Source organism: Cavia porcellus, unplaced genomic scaffold (assembly GCF_034190915.1).
Source record: "Cavia porcellus strain 051 isolate PalLab524CR breed Dunkin Hartley unplaced genomic scaffold, mCavPor4.1 scaffold_20, whole genome shotgun sequence".
Taxonomy (NCBI): Eukaryota; Metazoa; Chordata; class Mammalia; order Rodentia; family Caviidae; genus Cavia; species Cavia porcellus.
Window position 1 is genome coordinate 59,349,415 of NW_026947503.1, and position 23,259 is coordinate 59,372,673.

Genomic DNA, 23,259 nt, shown 5'->3' on the forward strand with positions numbered 1-23,259 from the left:
AGAGCAGTCCCCAGATGACAGCCAGAAGGAGACCAGGAGTCTCAGACAAGAAAACGAACTGTGAATCAGGCACAGAAACACACACTTATATCCCACCCAGCACTCAGGAGGCTGAGGCAACAGGATCATGATGACAGCGGAGGCCAGCCCAGGGAACTTAGCAAGACCTCTATCTCAGAAAAAAAAAAAAAAAATTGCACCAAGAACTCGAGGGAGCATGGCACTGGATGTGTCCTCAGTCCAGCTTCTGTGGCAGTGAGAGTTCCCAGGTGTGTTGACACACTTGCATCTAGGCAAGACCCCAGGCTCAGAGGACCTGCATCTGACCCACAGAGACCAGGAGGAGACTACACATGCGTGCTGGTGTAAGCTGTGTACATTCACCTGATCACACTGCTTCTCCTCATTCTTAAGGGTGTCACTGCCGATGCCTCGGTGAGATCCAGACACACTGTTCAGTTCAGCTAGACTCAGCTGTCAGTATGAGGAAGTGAGACAGGGTCACCTGCGTTCTCCTTGGAGAGCTCACTGTGCTGAGGGTAAGTTGCCTGAAACCCTACAAATTATCTGTTTATAATCTCAAGTCTTAGGCTGGAAAAAAAGTTCCTCATTCATGTCAGTTGTCTCTCTGAGATCCAAGTCTGTGCTGGCTTGTATCCATCTTTTGATGCCTGGAGAGTTCCCTGATATTAAGCCACTGAAGGGCTTCTCTGGACACCCCAGACAGCCGAGCTGAGCATCATCTATAGTGTACCTTCACCTCAACTCGTTCATGATGGGATTGTCATCCGGATGTCTCCCAGCAGGGCGGCTCTAATGTGAATGTGTTGTGCTCCTGCCAGCGTGGGGCACCAGCAGTACATGGGTGACTGTCCTATCTTGAGTCACCTGATGGGGCAGTCATGCATGTGCCACCAGGGGTTCAAGCCAGAGGGAATGTACTAAAACCTGTGGACACAGCTGAGCTAGAAAATACTGTTAATAAATGCTTGCTGCAACTCTTACAAAGCAGACGTAATCTAGGTCAAGGACTTCCAATTATTATGGATGACCTGGATTTGAATAAAACCCCAATTTTATATGGAAATCACATCAGTTCTATCCTCTTGCCTGGCAGTTATTTGACAGCCATCCCTCTGTTAAGGGCATTTGGAACTAGTCATCCCTTAATGGTAGCTTTGTGACTTAAGGCAAGTAATCTTACTTTCAGAGGAGCTGGATGGGTATTGGGACTGAAATGGAGGAAAGAGAAAGTCGACCTTACCCGACCTTGCATTCAGTGAACAACTAATGGATCCTCTTTGTTTATCCCCCATTTCCAGATGTGCAGAATAATTGCCCTCCCCTTGAGTGTGGGCTGAACCTGGAGACTGATTTCTAACGAACAGGCTACTCTGGCAGCAGTGATACGGGACGTCTGAGGTGTGACCCTAGAAGGCCCTATGGCTTCCTTCTTGCCCCTTCAGGTCACTTGCTTTGGGGACAGCCAGCTGCCAGGTTGTGACCACATACAAGCAGTTTCACATGGGAAGGAGCTAAGCCCTTGTGCCAGGCACCAAGTGAAGAAGGCAGAGCCGGGCTTTCGGAGCATGCCAGCCTGAGTCAGTAGCCTCCAACCTCACGAAGTCGCCACGTCACAACCAACTTGCTGAGCCCCTACCGAACCCCAGATCCTCACAAACAACGAGAAAACAAACACAGCTGTAAGTGCCAAGTTCTGGAGTAATCTGTTGCACAGAAATAATGAATACAAAATTCAGAACTAGACATGGTGGAGCCCTCCCCGCACCTTTTATTTCCCTGTTCTATTTTGTCCTTTTCTATGTGTTTATTTGTTTCTTCGTTTTTTTCTGTGTGCAGTCATTTTTGTTCTGTGGTTTTCTGTTTGTTTTTCTTCTTCCTTTCATGACTTAGATCTCTAACCTTTCTTTTGGTTTACTTCTACTCATCTTCTTCCTGCTTTTTGTCAATTACCTCACTTGATTTTATGAGTGAATACACTGTCTCTTCTCCTTAAGGTTCACATCAATGCTCGGAGGTTTTCTCTGCCAACCCTTCCCTCTTGTGTCCTATAATTACCCCAAACCTGCAAGGTCACCCTTTACCCTCCAGCCCTGTTCCTACTGTATTTAAACTAATTCATCTCTTCATTCTACCCGCATCCCTGTTAACTGCCGCACACACCACAGGGTAAAATCACTCTAGTAAGTGCAAAATCGTGGCACACAAGTCCCTGGTAAAAGTTAAGAGTATATTGTGTAACTTGCTCCTATGGTTGATGGCATCAAACCAATAGTTACCACAGCTTGTTAGCAGCCAAGCTGTGCTTGAGTGTAATGCTGTTGCTTACTATACTGTTTTAACCAGGATGTCATACCTGTTATAATCAATTTTTCTCCCTTGTATGACAACACTGTGGTTGTAAGGGATCATAACCAAGTCAAACAGCAACTTCACAATTTTAATATATTGGGAAGGTAGGTTCTCGAGATGGACATAAAAGCCAAGAAACACATCGAGTAGACACCCTGAAGAGCAGAGATTTCCAAAGGAATCCTCGCGCTACCATGGATAAAGCTTTTATAACATAAGAAAATCTACAACTATCAATGCAGAAAATTAAAAAGTAAACAAGACAAACAAGCAAATGCAACCCCAGCCTACACAGGACAAGTCCAGAGCACGAAGAGAGGAAATGGGAAGCCAATTACTGCTGGAACTCTCTGAAATGACAGCAGCAGAAATGGTGGGGGGGAAAAAAGAGGCTATAGAAAAAAAATCTTAAGATGGAAAAAGAAATGCTCAAAATGAATGGCATTAAAGAAGACACATAAAAAAATAGAGGAGCTGAGGAAAACGATAGAAACTATCAATCAGTGAAACAGACCCAAAGAGAAATCCAGGCAATTACAAACTCCATTGAAAGTAGATGCAACAGCTTGAATGAAAGTGAGGACAGAATATCAGATCTCCACAACTCAGACCATGCACATACCTTGCAGTATGGTAAAATTCTTGATCAGCTGACCGTGCTTGGAATCCACGAGCTTCATTTCTTCCATAATCACTGACAAGTTGGCTACCTCAGTGTCTAACCTCGACCTCATCATATCTTGTTGCATCCTGAGAGAAACAGAATCCAAGCGTATGTTGGCCAGTGTATTATTCAAGGAGGTCAGGTCATCCGTGTGCCTGGTCAGGGTATCCGTGCAAGTGGTCCTGACTTCATTGAGATTGCTGGTCAGCGTCCGCAGGTGGTGGGCCGTGTAGCTGATGTTGCTAATGATGTTCACAATATCTGTCTCGAAGAGCTGGAAGCGCTCCTCCAGCTGGCTGAACTTGATTGCCGTCCTGTTCTCTGCGTCCTTGTGCAAGTCCTGAAGGTCCTTCAGGTTCTGCTCGTTGGCTTGTGAGATGCTGGTGATGTTGTCCATCTGACCTGTGAATGAGCCGAGCTGGCTGTTCATATCCTCCAGGGTGTCATTGTTGGCTTTGGCCAAGGCGGAATTGTTGGCAGCCAGCATCTGCAAGCTCTGCACTTTCTCCTTCAGCCAGTCGGTGTCCTTCTTGGCTTGAAGGAAAACCTGCTGCAGGTTCTGGAAGTCATTCTTGATGCGCTGGATCGCCTGGCTGGTGTCATCCACTGATCGCTGCAGGTTGGTGATGAGGTTCCTCTGCTGCAGCTGGGTCAGGTTCAGGTTGTTGAGGTTCATGATGACCACGTTATGGGAGTACATTTGGTTCTGCAGGTTGCTCTGCAGCACACTGGTGTCTTGCTGCAGATTCGTGACGTAGCCGTTGTATGCCTGGAGGGTTTTGTTTACAGTGGTGATAAGGAAGGAATTATTCTCCAGAGTTTCCTTCAGTTGGCTCTGCCTGTCTACCAGCGCATCCCCACCAGCCTGCAGCTTCTCCAGTGTGTCTTTGTTCTTGGTGGTTTTTTCTGTAATCTCACGAAGCTGTTGGCGAAGATCTAAAATATCTGATCTGAATGTGGAGAGTTCGGAATTGGTGCTGATAGCTTTCTTCCCAGTTTGGTCCCCTGCAACAAGAAATGTCTGTAAGACTGGTAGAAGGGAGAGGTTTTTCTGATAAGGTCAAAGATCCCAGAGATAGTTTACTAGTATGCAACCACCTTTCAAATCCAAAAATCAAAGAATAGAAGACTGAGATCTTTTATTTTATAAATTCTACAATTTCATGCATTTAAAAATATTTCAATTAAATCCAGGCATGGGAGTGCATTCTTGAATCCTAGCACTTGAGAAGCTGAGGCAGGAGCATTGCTATGAGTTCGAGACCAGCCTGAGCTATAAAGTGAGTGCAAGGCCAGCCTGAACTACATAGCAAGACCCTGTCTCAAAAAGACAAAAAAGTTTTTTTTGAATAGGAAATCACTATTTCATCAAAGAGCCTTTAGTAAGGAGTTTTTTTTTTTTTTTTTCATACCAGGGATCAAACCCAGTGTCCTTGTACCAAGCTCCATCCATCCATCCTCCCATTTCTTTATACGCTTATTGGTAGTAGCGGTTGAATCTAAACCTTCATGCTTTGCTACATCCTGGCCATACTTAGTTATTTACTTTATTTCAAGACAAAGTTTCACTAAGTCTCTCAGGCAGGGCATGAATTTACAAACCCCTTGCCTCAGCATCCCCAGGGTGCGAGAATTACAGGCCTATTCCATTATGCCAGGGCATTACTTGTATTTACAGTTTTGGGCAGCAGAAGTCTCCAAGATTGGTCATTTGGCTTAAAATTTGAAAGTCATTGAATTAAATCATGAAGACTCAACACACAGTACCAAGACTCAATGTCTTCCTGTGTAAGTGGGAGTTTTTAGCAGCGTCAAGTCTAAAAGCTGTCATCACTGATGTAGAATTGGGGATTCGCTCTGTGACTCCTCTTGCTGCTACTTACCTAATTTCTTCAGGTCGCTTTCCACTGCTGTGAGTTTGTCATCGTAGGTTTGCCGGGATGTCTCCATGCCGCCTGTCACATTGTCCATTTTCTCTACAACTAAGATTTGGGAAATAGCATTAGTCTCACACGTGGTCATATTTCAGTTTTCAGTTTCAGAACAGCATGTCATTTCATCACAGAACAAAGGAAACAGATTAAAACAAAAGGTATAAATTAAAATATAGGGAAGCTGGGCATGGTGGTGCATGCCTGTAATGCCAGCACTTGTGAGGCTGGGGCAGGCGGGTTGCAAGTTTGAAACCAGCCTGGGCTACAAAGTGAGCTCAAGGCCAGCTGAACTGCACAGTGAGACCCTGTCTCTAAAAGACAGGAAAAAAATGCAGTGGGGAGCCGGGTGTGGTGGCACACGCCTGTAATGCCAGCACTCAGGAGGCTGAGACAAGAGGATTACTGTGAGTTCCAGGCCAGTCTGGGCTACATAGTGAGCTCAAAGCCAGTCTAAACTACAGTGAGACCCTATCTCAAAAGAAAGAAAGAAAAATCATAGTAAAATATGAGGAAAAATTACCCCTTAGAAAAAGAAAAAACTTGTCACAAAACCCAATAGTGTAATTTACTTCACCAAAAACTTCTTAAAATTCTGCAATGCCTTGGAAGCTTCAAAAACTGTTTGACTAATTTAAAGTTTGTATATATTAAAGAAGTCCTTAATCTGCAGTATTTGTTAATTTCTATACATGGAGGTAGGGATAGAAACACAGTGATCATTGACAATTGACAGACACTCATCACTCACCAGCTTACTTGGCATTCTTGATAGTGGGACTTACTTAGCTAGAAGACTACTCCACTGCCAAAGTTCCCCGAGCTCACAGCTGCACAGGGCACCCCCAAAGGAACAGCAGTCAACAGTGCCTACCACTCCCTGTCACGAGTTCAGTTGCAGAGGTCCCCAATGCTGTCTCCTTTGCGACACTCCTGTCTGAACTTTGGCAGTTCTCACCCACAGCCCTAAGTGGTGCTTCCCAACAGTGATCTACCAGGAGGACTTTTGTTTCATGTTTTGCATTTTCTCGATTGTACAACAAGAAAGGTTAGTAGTCTGTGCCATGTAAAATGTTCCATGTGCCACTGTGCTTGGTAGAGGGCTGTCTTTGGTATCAACAAACTTCTGCTTGATCTGTGACCTATAAAAAGCATGAATCTGTTTTGTGTACTAACTTCAGGCTGACTAACACAGTTTACACTGTTCAAGAGCTCTACCCACGCATGAGCAAACAGGAAGATCCTCTTGGCTCCTCCCTGGCAGGAGAAGAAAGTTCCCATGAGTGAGTGTGACCCAGCATGACTCAGCGTGGGATGCCCAGTGCTCCCAGAGCAGCTCACTCGCTTCCCTCAAGCACCTGTGTCTGGCCACAGTCACCTCAGTGCCCTCCCTTCCCACACTTGCTTCCCCCTCCCTGCCCTCACTGATTTCTGCCTGTCTTGTGCTGCAGGACTTGGCCGCCCACGGGAACCTTTGCCGAGCAGGCTTGCAGGATCCTCAAGGCCAGAGCCTGTGCCCCACACAGGACTTGCTGTGCTGTGTGGTCATGGCCTGTTCTCTGTGGGGCCAGTCTGTACAGACTTGACTTACCATGGGCTGCTGTCCTAATAAACTTGCTACAAGTTGAAAATACTGGAAGTGGGAAGTGCCCGGAAGCTGCCTAACCTATAGAACATCAGGCCACGCAGCACACCGTGAAGCGGGCAGTTTACCCTCGAGATCGATCGCTGCCACCATCCCGTATGGCAGAAGAGGATCCTGTTACCTACTGCTAGACCAGGAAAAGAGCCAAACTGAAAAATCAAAGTTCATGGTTTCCCCTGAATGTGTCCTGCTTCCACTCCATCATAAAATTTAAAAGTCTTAAGCAGAACTGTCATAAGTGGTAAACTACTTGAATTCAGTTTTTTGTTTTATTGTATTTTTATTTTTTGAGACAGGGTCTCCCTATATAGTTCAAGCTGGCCTTGAACTTGTGACATTCCTCCTCCTCCAGCTTCCTGAGTGCTAGGATTACAGGCATGCACCACCACGCCCAGCTGTGTGCACTTTTATCTCCATTTCTTAGCAGGAAGCTATGTGACACACACTTCCGGTGGCATTTATTTAAGTAACTGAGCATCTGCCAGGGGCTGGCTGAGGCCACTGTCCTGCAACAAACGTCAAACCAAGCAGCCGGGAAAAATTTCAGTCTGCACAAGTGAGACAAGCTGTTGAATAATCGTTGTTTTTGAGATGACTGTAGAGACACAGAGGCCCAGTTAGAGAGGAATGTGTACCTTTGTGTTGTAACAGGCACGCATACTGCTAAATTCCTGGAAATGCCGAAGAACAAAAAGTGTCACACACATTTAAGCAAAGCCAAATTTTTAAAAAATGAAATGTTTACGGTTTGTGTTCAGTTTTGATTCCCAAATCAAAACAAATGCCTCAGTCTGCCCTCAGACCACATGCAGGATCTCAAGTCTGCCTTTTCCTGGAAGCCAAAGAAACCTCTAAGTAGGCTGAGTCAGTCCTTTTCTACCCTTTCTAATTTTTCTTCCATTTTAGTTTACAAAAACACACAACAGTTGTGGACAAATAATTCAGGTTTGCTTAGTGTAAAAGAGTAGTAAGCCAAAGAAAACCCGAGAAACTTAGCTTTATCTTCCGCGTGGCAAGGAAATTCTCTGCCCCGCCCACAGTGCAAATAAACAGCCCTAAACTGTGTGCGTGCGTGCGTGCGTGCGTGCGTGTGTGTGTCTGTGCCTGCATTTAAAAAGAGGGTCTGAATCTAAAGCTCCAGAGTGTAGGGATGTGATGCAGGCAGCTTGCTCGTGCATAAAAATAGCATGGCTGGGGGCTGGAGGTTTAGCTCAGTGACGTAAATACTACCTGGCAAGCCCAAGGTAATGAGTTCGATCCCCGGTGTTTGCTGCCAGGGACCAGATTGCCCCTTGCTGTGCCTGCACACATGGTTCTTGGTTTTTAGTGATCACCAAGTTTCCCCTTTAATGGGGCCTGTTTCTCCACATGGAATTTTTTTTCAGGACGCTAAGGTTTCAGGCATTATTCCCAAAGCTTAATTTCTTAGGCTAATGTGGCAATAATACCAAAAACGCGTTGATGTTTTTTGGCCACTAACCTCTTCCCTTGTCTCTCCCCCTCTGTCTTTTTCCCCCTATCTTTGACACAGGGTCTTGCTATATGTTTAAGCTGGCTAAAGCTTACTATTTAGTCCGGGCTGGCCTTGAACTCATAGTGATCCCCTGCCCCCACCCCCAGTGCTGGGGTTAGTGGTGTGCGCCTGGCTCTTGGGGCTGCCCATAGTGATAAGCACTGCCTACAACCTGACTGTAGAGCATGCCAGCTGAACCTTCATCTGAGTAGCAGTAATAGAGAAGAAAATTTCCCATTCTTTACCATGGCTACTGCACCATGACTGCAGTTGATCTTACACTTCCTGTGTTTCTGATGGCCCCGAGGCTCAGAGATGCTCAGTGCCTGGCTCACAGTCACACAGCTTGTAACAAGGTGGGCTACCTACCAGGCTCCCATTTTACCCTACAACTCCACCTCGCTTTTCACTTAGCACTGCTTTCTCCTCACTCTGGGCTCCTGCAGTAGAGACCCTTGAGGAGGAGGATTATGACCACTTTATATTTTCTTCCAAGACAGTGTCATTAGATGTCTACTAAGCATCTGCAACAGAAGTGGCACAACTCTAGCCACTGAGGATTCAACAGACACAGGCCACGTAGTCCTAGCTTTAGGGTCGGGGACAAAGACAGAGCACAGGGCTCACCCCTGGTGCTCACAGGGCGAGGACCTGACTGACTGCAGAACACAGAGAAACCTGCCCTCCCACTGGCTCCTGGAACTTGCAGTCATGCTCGGGATGCTCTGGGACTCAGCAGGGCCATCACTACCCTAAACGCGATTTCAGATTGCAGCACAGAAAAATAGAAACTATTTTAGGGTTCTACCCTGGCTCCAGACAGCTCTAGAGGGTGATTTGAGGTGCATCTTGAAAGCTCACTTACCCTATTGAAATTGCAATTTTAGAGCAGGGTGTGGTGTCAGATACTTTAATTCCAGTACTCAGGAGGCTAAGGCAGGAAGACCTGGGCTACACAATGAGTTCAAGGCCAGCCTGAATACCTAGGGAGACCCTATCTCAAAAAAGAGCAACAGCAAAAAAGACATTGAAATTTTGGTTGATCTTAGTAGCAACAGACATGCCACAACTCGGAGTGTTCTGTTAGATGAGACCAAGGACTCAGATTTCTGTCTTTTCTCTTTACTCCAATTACCTTAAGAAGGCCACCTGCTGGGCAGGGTGACGGAGTGGGGTTTTCCCATTCAGAGAATGTTCTGGAAGAAACACGACTCACTAAACCTTCAGGACGGCTCCTGGCCAGAAGCCCCACTAACTACTCATAAGCAGTGCAGGGCAGAGGATGTGCCAAGCTGAAACTGTGCAAACAGGGTTTCTACAAAGCTACTGCACAGACCCTGTCTGGTGACTGAACCACTGTCTGGCTTACTACAGATTCTCTAGCAGAAACTTCATTCTATCCTAACTTGTAGCTCTGGGAGGGACAAGAAAGAAAGAGCAAAGAATGGTTGGAGGAAAACAGCTGGAGTCGCCTTTGCCAACTCTGATAAATAGAGGAGTTTTGCAGGCACAGCGGTGTTTGTCCTGTAATTCCAGGTAGAAGAAGGCTGAAGCAGGAGGACTCCGCCTTTGAAGTGAGCTTGGCCAACTTAGCAAGACACTATCTCAAAAGATTAAAAAGAACTTCAGGTATAGCTCAGTATAAAGCACCACTGAGTTTGATCCCTGGTACAAAATAAAAACAGTAAAGGAGTTTTGTTTCCTTTGAACTGCTCCTTCAGAGAAACTTCTTGTACTGAATATTCTTTTGCTTTTTTTTTTTTTTCAATGGAGGAAGTTCTCCCAGCCATCAAAGGCAGACATGTGAAGGATGAGTTGGGCCTTATCCTTCTGCCTCTTACAAGACTGGGTTGGCATAATCTAATCAGCAAGAAAGAGGCATCGCAGTGCACGGGAGGGAAAGAGAAAGTGCCGCTGGAAAGCATTGCGTCTGAGTTCACTGCGGCTCTGTGTGGAGACCAGAAGTGAGCGCTGCATCATCTTCCTTGTCAGCGGACGACTGAGAAAGGGGTGCGGGACTTTGAAGGACAGACAGAGAAGGGGGACAACTGTCCTTGCTTGTCAGGGGCTTTCCCTTGCCAACCTGGTGAGAGCTGGAGCCCAGAGCAGGCCGAGCTGATGCCTGGGTGTAACCCTAACCCTAACCCTAACCCTAACCCTAACCCTAACCCTAACCCTTCGAGGCACCTTCCTGGAAATCAGTCCACACCCTCTACCCATCCACTCATCCATCTACCCAACAACTCATTCAGTCACTTCCCTTAGCACCTGTCAGGTAGGTACCAGGGAGCTGGTCCTAGCAGGAGACATAATAAACAGTTTCCACAGAAACATGACACCTAGGCCCAGTACTACAGTGTGGCAGGGACAAGGGGCAAACAGCACAGGGGGAACAGGAGGCACTAAAGTCTGTGAGGGGCCTTGTGCAGGACACACAGCTCAGGATGCGAAGGGCAGAAGGAGCCGTTCAGGTGGAATGAGAAAAGGCACAGAGCATGAGCAGTGACATAAGTCACCGAGGAGTGAGACAGCCAGCACGAATGGCAGGGACAGGGACTCTCTCCCTCCTTGCGGCAGGGCCCAGCCCTGCTCCTGACCATGTGCATGTCCTCATCTTTGCGTGTGCTGCTTCACCTAAAAAGTGTCAGGCTCTTCAGGTAAATGAGTGCATCACGAATGGATAAATGATCTGATCATTCTCCAAATCCCAGCTGCCCAAATTCATCTGTCAACACACTCAGACGCATGCTGCAAGCTGCCTTCTGTGGCTAGGACTAAAAAGCCTCACTGGCATGTGGGCTCTGAACATGTTGTACCATCCTGACAGTCACAGCTGTTTAGATGCAGGGGATAGACGGCCATTCCAGTCCCTGCTGGCCGGGATCACCTGCAATATGGACCAGCCTAAAAAATGGCACGGTGCTGCGATTTTATAGATAGGCAATCAGAGCCTCTGGGTCATGATCATTTGCACGTGGGCCCTAGAGTCAGAGAGGACTTAATGTGGGGCACTTATTGAACATACTCAAATACCTGAACTCATACATCTGGTCTCAAAGCCCACTCTCAGCCTCCTGAGCTGTCTCCTGGGGATTCACAGGACACTGGGAAGGTGGGGAAAGGAGTGCACTCTGTATCTTTCTCTTCCTAGCTCAGATCTGTGGGCTAAGGAAGAAAGGAGAGATCAAGTGGGAATCACACTCAGCTCAACTGCCAAGTTGTCTGTGGTACTGGGTACTTAGGGCCTTTGCACTGTGCTAGATCCCCAGCGCTCAAAAAAAAAAACAAAAAACAAAACAAAAAAAAAAAAAAACAACAAACTATTTTTCAGAGAGTTGCACTAAGTTGCTCAGGCTTGGCTTGAACTTGTGATGCTCCTGCCTCAGCCTCCAATACGCCAGGATTATAGGCAAGCAGCACCCTGTCAGCTCATGTCAGTTCTGACGGAAGACAGCCTGCGGTGGCTGCTGAGAGTGAGCCCCTACATCGGCCACCTCTGTGCTACACCCAGACCATCAGGGCCATGACTGATGAGAAGGCCTCCACGGCTGTTTTCTCTGAGAGGTTTCTGTAGCTTGTGACTGAATCCTGGCACCTTCTACTTGTGGTCTCTGGAAAGGCAGTGGCAGACTAGGAAAACTACTTTGTCTGCATGTCTGGAGAATTCAATTAAAAATCTGCTCCCCTTAAACTTGACACAAGTAGGTCTCTTATTTATAAAGCAGACTGAGGTGACTGTGCTGCCTGTATTTTGTTTCAACAGGGCAATATTTTTATGACGCTATAGGAACAATTGTAACCACAACAGAGGTGCTGAAGAGGAAGAAGGGAAGGAATTGGCCCACCCCTGGGTGAAATGAGCTTTGTATTTCGGGCTTATGTTTTGCTCATTCCTACCAGGAGCCTTTGCCTGTGGGCTGACTCCGGTTTCCACAGAGCCCTTTGTGATAAGAAGAAAAGACAAATAGAGGAAGGTGGAGTATCTGGAGACAGGCAGGAAAAAGCAACAAAGGGGAAAATCTAATTCCTAGAGGACCATCAGTGTTGTTGAAATGAGTCGAAAGGTGCCTTAAACTACAAGACGCACAGGATGCAGGGCCAGCGCTCAAGAGGATGCTGAATTTTACATGGGAGTTACAGTGTAGGACAGACTTGGGTATCTGTGAGTACTGCATCCTTGGATGCAGCCAACGTCAGATTGAAAATATCTGGGGCTCAGGAGGCTGAGGCAAGAGAATCATTGTGAGTTCGAGACTAACCTAGGTTACAAAGTGAACTCATGGCCAAGTTGAACTGCATAGCAAGACCCTGCCTTAAACAGATAAAAAAAAAAGCTATCTATCTATTGGGGGGGGGGAGACCCTGCATTGATACTGAAAAGTTCACATTTTTCTTGTTTCTTTTCTTTTCTTTTTTTTGATACCAGGGATCAAATTCATGACCTTATGCTTGCCAGGCAGGCACTTATACCACTGAGCTAAATACCTGGCCCCTTCTGTTATTATTTCTTAAATAATTTGGTATGAGCACTATTTATATAGCATTTGCAGTGTACGAAGTAAATAGGTACTCTAGAGAACATTTAATGTATAGTGGAGGATGTATGTAGGTGTACGGAAATATTACTCCAGTCCACGGATTCGGATATGGGAGGGGCAGAACCAGTGCTGAGGGTCGGCCTTGCTCCGTACTTGCAAGCTTAAATTAGTGAAGAGAAACCTATGCAGAGTACTTACCTTTATATCCCAGAATGGCTACTGTGATGGTTAGTAAGGCACACAAAATGTATAATAATATGATAGAAAACTTCAGTGCCCAGTTATTCTTACACTTGGTACATTGTGTTCCTTCCTGAATACCTGCAAGAGAAGACAAATTTGAATATTAATAAACTAAAACATCATTTCAGACAGTAATCTTTTGCATTCTGAGTCAAACACTGTGACTAAGAATAATTTTATGTGTGCCTTATTATACTACCAAAAGTATTTAAAAATTTAACTTGCTGTCACAGCAATGCAAGCCCTCTCAGTATTACACTGTGTTGTTACATTTAATGGGATTTTAAAACACCACAGAACTTCGTCTTAACAGAACAGATGCCACTATGATAATTATAGTTTGAATAAACACGATTTAAATACCCAAATTGTCTTGTCTCAGACCTTATTGGACAGACCTGTAGCAATTCAAACCCAACCAACCCACCAACCAACCATAAAAACCCTGTCTCTTGTCCCTTGATGATGCTTCAGTGGTAGCAAGAGCTGGCTCCCCCTGGCTTGTGATAGCTGATTATTATAGTTGCAGGAACTGTGGTCGTTAAACCAATAGTGGATGAGAGCAGCCCTAGAGGGAGGATTTACACCATGGAAATTCGCAAACACTACAAATTAGCACACCACACACCCATGCACACACTAGTAAAATTACTGATTTATCTACGTGCCACTGCTCGTGATATACTAGAACCTACAGCAGAAAACATAAGTTTATGATTAAGTGCTCATTACATAACCACTTTTGTTTGTATAATACAGTACACAAAACCAGATATTGATCCTTAGTTATCACAGTAATTGGAATAATGACTATGAAACAAATAGAAACCCCAGACATTTCTGATGACAGGAGGTAAATTTTCACTACACACAGTTCAACTTCTTGCAAATCAGTCCAGTCTAAGTGGTAAACCAGCATCCTTGCTGAAAGTGACCCCACAAAAAACCCATAAAGACTTTCCATCTGACTGATTAGAAACACAGAAGACAAAGGCTGTGGCCATTTTAATATGAAAATCACATTATTCAGAGCACCAGCGTGTCAGCAGACACTTGTTTGCCTGCCCAGGTCCCCTATGTGTGTCTTACTAATGGTGTCCCCCAGAAGTGACAGCACATAAAGCACTGATTTCTTATAATTGCGCTTATCACTTCTGATGGGGAAAGCATGAGGGTTAAGCTGTTGTCAAGCTTTCTTTCCATTGGTTTGTAATTTTACAGACTGTCCTGTGAAAAGAGTTCTTCAGCTGTGTTCAATGCAAAATGATGATGGGAATAGCACAGGACAATGACTTAAATACAGCTCCCAGGGTTCAACCCCAGCATTCTGGGCTACATACACAAGAGAAGGGGCCTGATCCATCTGTTTCATGGCTTAGACCAGCGCTTCTCAGACTTACGGGTACACGACAGTCAGCTGAAGGGCTCATTACGGCAGCATCTCTGACTCAGGAGGCCTGAGAATGTGGGTGCCTGGCAGGTTCCCTGTGATGCCAACGTGTGTCAGCACGCTTCCCACCGCGCTTTAGCATGTGCTGCTGAAACTTTAAAGTGCTTCCCCTAACGCAGCGCTGAAATGCAGATTGCGATGCGGTAGGTTTGAGTTCAGCTTGTGCCAGGGTCATGTGATGCCTGGTCCCCTGGCTGGCCTGGGAATGAGGGATCAAGTTTAGAAAATGGGTGGGCTGGACCAACTATGCGGTTAGCTAATTCCTTGGAGGTGAGACTATAAAAATCAGACTCATTCATCAAAAAGATCTAGAATAAATCGAATACTTGTGTTATAATTCTTCCATATATTTATTGCTTTTCCTTTCCAACCTTCTCTAATAGTCAGATGTATATCTCAGTTCCCCTGCTAACGTCCAAAACTGACCTCAATGCTGGCCTTGCCAAAACAGATCTCCAACTCACCCCACCCCGCCCCACCTGGGGACAATCTCATTCCCCTGAGTGGTTAAACTCAACACCACCACGAATTCTTCTCTTAGATGTATTCTCCAGTTCAGTCAGCCACTGGCTCTGTTAATCTTTGTGCAGGATACTTTTATCATTACTCCATTATCTTGCTATTAACTTCCTGCCTGAACCATCCTCTGGTGGGATACTTAACACAGCATCTGTAAGTCAGAAAGGAGGCGTGTTGGTGAGTGCTGACATAATGCCCGCTACATCTCGTGGCCAGGCTGCAACCTGGGTGGGACTCCCCAGGCCACGGTCTCTCTGCCGTGTCATGGACCCTGTGTCTGCACATCATTTCCAGCCCACTGCCACCGTTCTAGTCTGAGACCATTTATTCTTAGTGGAAGATTCCTTTTGCATTCCCACTGGGAGTCAGCCTTACCTGGTCCTAAAATACTGCTGTCTCCATGACATTTACTGAAAACTTTCAGTAGTCACTCTTAACTAAGGATAAACACGTGTGTGTGCACACACAAAACACAAATGCAAACACAAAGGTACCTGCTCTTCTACTTTCTGTAACTTGGTGGCTTAAAATGAGTCAAACACAGGCCAGGGATTTAGCTCAGTGGCATAAGCGTAAGCGCCTGCTTGGTAAGCTCGAGGTCATGAGTTCGATCCCTAGTACCAAAAAAAAAGTCAAATACCCCTTACATCCAGTAAGGGTGAATGTATTTTTGAAACTGGGAGAGGAGGAGTATAAGTGAGCCCACAAGCATGTCACATTCCATGTTAAGAAACAATCCATTTGTGTGTGTGTGGCAACTGTAAAACAGAAGGATGACAAGAATACTAGACCCACTTCCTGTGGAAGGACTGGATGACACTCATGGTTCTGCACATTTTCGTTTTGCATGTTAGGATCATGGCGCAGGGCTTTTTATACCTCTCCAAGGTGATTTTTCACGTCCCACCAGAAGAGGCTCGGAAGATTTGGTGGAAACAGAGACGAAGGAAGCTCCTGGAGTCTGAGACCTTAAGAGGGCAGCACCAGCGTCATGTGGTCAAGCACCACTATGTTACTGATGAGAAAAGTGAAACCCTTTGCAGGGAAGCGGGATCATCAGCCACACCACCTGGCTCCAGTGCAGGCGTCTGTCCCTCTGGTCCCATCTGCGTCCTAGCACAGGGTCGCCACTGGGTGGCCTATGCCTGTGGCATCTGTGCAGATCGGCTCCGGGACAGCTGTCACCAGCTTGCATTCCAGAGAGCAGGGTGCTTCCTCCCAGTGTGCGCACCTCACTGCCCACTCTATGGGCGTTAATCAACAGCAGATGCCAGCGCCCGGCTCCCTTTCCACTTGACACATTTGCTCTGGCTTGTTGTTCTCCCCCTGAAGACTTATTTTTAATAAGAATTCTGTTTCATCTTTTCTTCTCTGCCCTCTCCTGGGAGGACATCTGGCCAAACATACAGATACCTACTACAAAGGGACCCTGCTGGCTCCTGGGGCTGAGGGACCCCCTCCTCCTTGAACCCAGCGGGTCACAAGAAAACACTGGGGAGTGATACCCCGTTACCAGCCTTTGTAGTATTTGTTTTCTCAGTGTTACTTTGCAGAGACTGGGGACTTGGTTCCCATGGGGGGAAGGTGGGGAAAGGAGGGCAGGAGGATATGCATGCTGCAGAGTGCTGTGGCTAAGAAACTCCAGTTCAGGAAGCAAAGCCACGCTGTGCCTTACCACCAAGAGATTGGCTTCTTCGAAAACCTGGCCCAAACGGCGCATTTGTAACTCAGCCAGCATTGGCAGAAAGGGGCCTGCAGGTCCAAGTCTCCCACCAGTTATCCCTCTTCAATGATCTGCCCCATTCCATTCTTGGCTCCTGGTCTGAATGTACTTTCCAGTGTCTAAGTCTTTGTTATTCAAAAAACCGCTGGGGTCCACAGGAGGCCAGACTCACTCTGGTTAACTCCTTGAATAGTCTCTGGAAGAGGCTGACAATTTGGTCCCTGGCGTCCAAACCCAAAGCTGCCCATGGTGCCCTGTTTCTAGTAGTAACACATGTTTCAAGTAAAAAGTGTTGGGGTGACGTGGGGCGCCAGGGCGGGGGTAGTGAGCAGGGAATAATTGAAGCGCTCCAGGAATGACAGTGCAGAGGGCCAGAAGAATTCACCAGTAGAGAGAATTCCTTTCTGCTGTGGTTCCCCATAAAGAGCCCTCCCAAGTGCTGTGGTCCAGGCTCCAAGCCAGCCTGCTTTTCCAATCTTTATGGAGAAAATAAAGGGTCTCCACCCTCATATTTTCCCACCATGTGTATCACTGAAAAGGGGCTCCTCTGCCAATGTGGGCTCCGGCTGACCAATGCCCGTCCTTTGTAGATGGAGGCTGGTACTGAGGTCAGAAGGGCTCACTTTGGGGTTGTCCTAATTATCATGTCTGCAGCTCCCTGCTATTGTCCTAGGGATCACATTACCAAGAGAAGCTTCAAACGCTGGTAGATTGCAAAATTCAGCAGACCACAGATTCTGATCTGAGGTTCGAAGTGACCTTTTGATGTGGTTTTTCTACAGTTATTAATCTACTGCCTGGTGGCAGATATTCCCATAAATGAGTGATTTGGCTGTAACAGTAAAACTGATGATTCAAATAAATTCCTACATGTAATTAAAATGCCCTCCAAAGCAACAGTCAGAGGTAACATTCTGGTTAGTTGCTTGAGTGTTATGCAATGTCACTCAAACAAAAGTTAAATGCAAACGCCACTTTTATCTCCCCTCAATAGTTAGCTTTTCCTTATTTTAAAGACCATTTACTCTGGGATGAGATATGGGCTTAGTTAGTATATTTTTTTTATTAATGAGAAATTTAGTTTCCTAAATATGAATCCCAGCTCTGGACACTTTATTATGCCAAGTTTCCTAAATGATGTGGAAAATCACACAAATGGAAGTAGGACAAAAATTGGCAACGAAACCACTATGTAAAATAAACGAAGCCTCACAGCAACTCTGTATTCATAAAAGTGAATTCAAATCACTAAGAGTATTTAGAAGAGAATTTTCTGAGGGTGTAGACTCCTCAGTGTTCATTCTTAAAGTAATGTTCCACGTATCTAGCAAGTATATAGTTGTTTCTCGTTGAATATTTCACATATATAATGAGAAAAGGCAGGCAGTTCTGGTTTGGTTCTAATGTTTTCCAAAAAGAGTATGTGTTATTTATTTAAAATTTAGAATTTATATTCTGCCTATTAGAAAAGAATCATTGTAGGCAAAAACCAGATGTAACAGTCCCACTCGGAATATATAGTGTCTGCTAGAACATGCAGTGTCTCTGAAAAATGCCATTGCTTTTGCTTCGTGGTTTTTAGAATAGGACTCTTATTGTATGCGCTGTCCACAAATGCTTTCAGTTGTGAGTGGAGGCAGCCTCTCTGGCTTAGGAGGTTGCCATCACCTTTCTCACATTTGTCCCTCCGCGCCGATTCCCTCCCTTTTGGCTGTGTTGCTGGTTATTTCATGCTTTGGGCGCAGAGAAAGCTGCCAACAACCCTGATGTCACATTTTAGGCCTGACCACTGCATTATCCTGCACCACCATACAATGCCCTTCGGTGATTAAGCACTTAATCTTTTCATTAGGTAATTCTTCCACCCTAAATAAAAAGTTCCTCCTCTAAGAGAGGTCAGGATCAGCTTGGATGTTTGGCTGGCAAGAATAACCCACAAGAGGGTAACATTTTCTATAATCGGGTGGGCCTTAGAAGAGGTGGTATCTTTATTATGTTGGTAAACCGTGGGACATGCAGGGGGGGCCTCCATTGGTCCTAGCTGCAAACCAAAGCAAATTGGTTGCCCCTATTGAATTTTCCTTGGATAAGCAGACCTACTAAACTGAGATAGGAACCACAAAAGTAGTCTCCAATAGCTCACTCATCTTGGAACTCCAACACTAGCTAGTCATTCAAGCTTGCAGGAATTTGGGCAAGAGAGGTTATCAGAATGGACCAAAGCACAAGGACTTACCAAATGGTGCTAGAAAATTAATTCGTCTCTAGCCTCCTGCGACCCCTCCCCCAAGAGACCTGTCTGGAGTATAACGGCAAAGATGTTTTTTCTGTACAATTGTCATCATGACCCCTCTGGTTGTGAAGTCCAGAGATTCTCAGTACTCTCTGCTGCCATCCCTCACAGATGGTCCGGTGCCTTAAAGATGATTCTAAGCCAGTGCTGGCTTTAGGATTTGGGTTTGCTGACTCCTGGCCAAAGATGTTTACACCACTAGACAGCGCCCGCTTCATTGAGCTCTTTCCTTGTTACATCACATTTACTCATTTATTTGTGATAGAGTATTCTGGGAAAGAACCAGGGTACCTATGCCTACGGGGCTCCCCGCAACGCACTGCTCTTGTCCTCTCTGGGTCTTGAGATTTGCCTTTCTCCTAAACTACTTTCCCCCTCGTAACTTCCTCCAGCTCCCTGGCAGATCCCTTCCTTGCCTAATCATCAGCCTTGCCCCCAGCCCAGCTGTGCCGATCCTTTGCACCCCTGTGGGTTACACTCACTCGGGACTCTTAGTTCCTTTAAACGCCACCTTCAGCCTGGGGAGTTACTGTTTCTGTAGAAATCCTTTCACATTGCCTTCAGCTGGTGCTCTCTAGCACTGTGGCGGTAGTGGCTGGAGTTTGGGTCTCAGCAACCAGAACAGAGGACTCATCCCTCCTGTCCCTCTGCCTTCTCCCTGCCGGACCTGCTCTCTGGGGCAAGGATTTCACCTCCAATCTTAGCGTTCAGCCTTCTAGGTGACAAGTGACATGCTGATCTCACTGTCCTGCCTGCCAGGGTGTGGACAGCCCAGGAGAGGCTGCTGCTCAGGGCCCTGCCAATCAAAGGCACCCCAGTCTGCAGAGAACCCCATGGCACTAAAGCAGCTGGCAAAACCTGCTCCAGAACAGTCTGGTGAAAGCCCCACCTAACCCCTGCCTGGTGTTGCTGCTGTTGAAAGTGTCGCTCTGGGGCAGCTGAGGGACTAATGCAGTGGTGACAGGAATCAGGCTGAACAGCACAAATCTGGGGTAATGATAGGGTGCTTGCTGGAGCGCGCTGACATGGTGTCGGGCAGGTAGAAATTACGCAGTAGAGCAGGTGCCAGCCCAGAAGCCAAGCCTGCTCCTTCGCACACACCTAATTGACTTTCTCTCTCTCTCTCTCTTTTTTTTTTTTTTTTTTTTTTTTTGGTACCAGGAATCAAACTCAGAATCTTGTGCTGGCCAGGCCAGTGCTATGCAGCTGAGCTATATCCCCAGCCCTCTGACTTTCTCTTAACCAATAAAACCAGTGTTTCAGGGGGGGGGGGGAAATGGGCTTCAAAGTAAATAAAAATATTGATAGTGACCATTCCTCACTCCTCTATGAGTATTTGTCTTTCTACTTCTTCAAGTGAACACTATTCTTGAGGACACTTACAATTAAAAGAAGCACCAGGACAGAGAGACAGATGTTACTGTATGTATTTTAAACCAGTTACGTGATTCCGTACCCACAAAGCCTCCCTCAGACCTGACCTTTAATGAGAAATCAATCAATCAACTTGAGAGAAAGTCAGTAAAGAGTGAGGGGTACAGGGAACCTCTTTAAGGACTGAGCCCATAGAGGCCATGAGGGAAGCGAGCCCCGATTCAGGAAGGAGCACCCCAGTCAAGGGTTTGTTACTCAAGCTAGATGAATGACAGAGACAGAGTGAAGAGCAACAGTGAGCAGTCTCCATGGGTCAGACAGCTATGGTTTCCACAGTCAGAGGAAAACCAGAACATAATCTCAATAAAGGTCCGAAGGCACATGCAGATTATAACTGAACATAAAGTAAATGGGAAATGTATGCTGACTAAACTTTTCATGCCAAGGAATTCATGAATGACAGCTAAACTTAGAAAAATTTAAAACTGAAATAACTAGATAAAAACATGCAACATATACATACAAAGTGACTTTCTTCAGACATATGACATGTTAAAAAAGGATTTTTGGTGGGAGGTGTTGGGATAGGGTCTTGCTATAGTTCAGGCTGGCCTTGAACTCACCATGTTGCCCAGACTGGACGCAAACTCATGGAGCCCCTCCTTCCTCCCCCAGCCTTCCAGGTGCTGGGATTACAGGCCTGTGCCACCATGCCTGGTCAAGAAAGGATTTCTAAAGAAAATCAGAAGTCACAATTTCCCACAGATTTATCAGAGGTGTGGCTAGAGACTGACTGATACTGAGAATCTCAGTTGATACTGAGAATCACCTGTCTCTCCACACAAGTCTGTGTTCAATGATTTGAAATTGGTCATGCTGGGAATATTTGTATTCCAGAAGTGCGTGCACAGCTCCAATTCAAGACCTTTGCCTGCTGGAGAGCCAGTTGTTAAACATGTGGCAGCAACACCACTCAGCTTACCACAACTGACCCATTACATTTAAATAAATCCAACAACTGCTCTGTCCTTAGAGTCACACGAGGCGTTCAGGATCAGTGACAGAATCAAGCCTGGGCATAAGAGGTTATAATGGAGCAGTTCCTTCCCGCCCCCTCAAGATTAGCGACCTAATATGCACTCCTAAAAGCAGTATCTGTGCATCAGATGTCCTGAGTTGAAAATGTTAATGGAAATGTAACAAATTCCAAATTCATAGTCTCTGCGAGTGAGGTAACTTTAGGTTCCCAGGGGTGCAGACAGTATTTAAGTCTTACTTCCCACATGTCTATTCAATCCACAGTCACAGGTCTGTCTTAACCCTGGTCACCTAACTTGAAGGTATATTTCCTTCTTATGCGGACAGGATAGACAGAAGGACTGGGCTGAGCTGTTGGCCACCTGCGCTTCCTCTGGTGCAGTTAACAGACAGCCCAGGTGAATGGGCCTAAAGCTAGGCAGTGGAGAGGGCACTTCTGGGTTCAAATGGTGCTTCCCCACCCAGAAGAATGAAAGCCCCATCAACTAGACAGAAACAAAGAAACCCACAAATCCAAAGGTGAGTGAAAGTTCCTTGCATTCACAAGGTACAGACATATCTACCACATTACCACAGCAACGAGTAGGCCCAGAAACTGAAGAAGCTCAGAGATATGCAGCATGCTGTCCACAGTGGAGGCACAAGATGGGGATGCTTTCTGATAGCAGAAGAATGGCAAAATTTAGCAGGGACACAGGAAACAAGCGGATAATGGAGCTCACAGATAAATAAAATACATACACAACCTCATGCGATAGAAAATCCTTAGGGTAAAATCACTTGCCTGCAGTTCATGCTCAAGGAAATGCATTACATTTTCCATATGGTCACACGGCTCCCAATTGTGTTTGAAAAGAGATGAGCAGGCTGAAACAAGAGGCTTTGAGTGAGGACTTAGCATCGTCTATATCCACCGTGAGCTCAAGGTTTTCTCCTCTGCCCTAGTGAATGTAGAACCCAGGGTTAGGGATTCATGTGTAAGCTGCACTTCTAGATTACAGCATGTATTTGCATGGAGCTCACAACATGGTGTGAGTTCCTTATTAGTCTTTAAAACATTCTGCAGTAAACAAACCAAAAAAAAGAGTTCTGCCCAAAGAGACCCTTGTTTTAGCGGGGGCAACACACAGTAGGGCCCCAAGATAGGGTCCACTTTACTGACAGAGAAAACAAAGTCCAGCCCTAGTGGAGCAAGTGGAGGATCCGGCCCTACCGATACCGGGCCAGCTGGGTCCTCTTTGCAAACACAGAGGCAGCAACTATTTCATTCCCTGTACGTCATGCACAGCCCTGAAGAGGAACTGAAAAAGAAAGATTCAGTGCTTCGCAAAACGTGCTTCCTTCCTAAATGAGCACTAAAATTAACTCTAGACTTTATAGCTCTCGCCCATGCACGCTCCTTCCTGCCGGAAAGCAGTTGGGCTATGCAGTAGCAAGCTGGTCCAGATAACCAAGCACCTGGAAATGCAACCTGCTGGTTTGCCCTGAAACAATCTGTCACCTTCGACAGCACTTAGGGGAAACAACACCTAATAAACAACACCTAGTAAAGCAAAGCAACATACACCACAGTCAAAGGGGAAAGGCCCACTTAAAACCGCGGTTATGACAATGCTTATAAAATTAGGAGCACTAATTTATTAGGGTATATAGAGTCCCAAATGAGCATGTGATTGTGCATTTGCTAAAATTTTATCCATAGGACTACTGCACAGAAGTCAGTCCCTATGGCTTGGAGCCTGGTGGAAGTCGCATCTGTTTCCACTCCTGCACACTCCCCCGTTGGGCACAAATCATGCAGGAGAAATGTTTATCCAAGCGGAGCTGAAGAGCCAGAGCTCCAGGAGGCCCTGCGGCTCAGGGAGGGCTCTTTCTTTCAAAGGCTCCTGCTGCCCGGCCCTGGCTAGGATGGAAAGGATCAGAGCAGGGGACAGAAACAAGTTTTGTTTTTAAAT

The 23,259-nt window shown here is 46.1% G+C and overlaps 1 protein-coding gene and 1 long non-coding RNA gene across 3 annotated transcripts in view; one reads left to right on the top strand and one right to left on the bottom strand.

The window, feature by feature from the left end:
* LOC134471817 (uncharacterized) overlaps positions 1–11,446 on the top strand; it is a 32,879-nt gene extending 21,433 nt beyond the window's left edge. Inside the window, exons 2-3 of the long non-coding RNA XR_010041503.1 lie at positions 1,323–1,703; positions 6,420–11,446. This is a non-coding gene — a long non-coding RNA (uncharacterized LOC134471817). The remainder of the gene's footprint in view (positions 1–1,322; positions 1,704–6,419) is intronic.
* Positions 1–23,259, bottom strand: part of Colec12 (collectin subfamily member 12) — a 158,991-nt gene that overhangs the window by 23,268 nt on the left and 112,464 nt on the right. For both annotated transcript variants that reach the window (XM_063231880.1, XM_063231879.1), the window contains exons 3-5: positions 12,863–12,985; positions 4,921–5,019; positions 2,996–4,042 (exon numbers count right to left, since the gene is read on the bottom strand). In XM_063231880.1, coding sequence (XP_063087950.1) covers positions 2,996–4,042; positions 4,921–5,019; positions 12,863–12,985 — 1,269 coding nt within the window. The remainder of the gene's footprint in view (positions 1–2,995; positions 4,043–4,920; positions 5,020–12,862; positions 12,986–23,259) is intronic.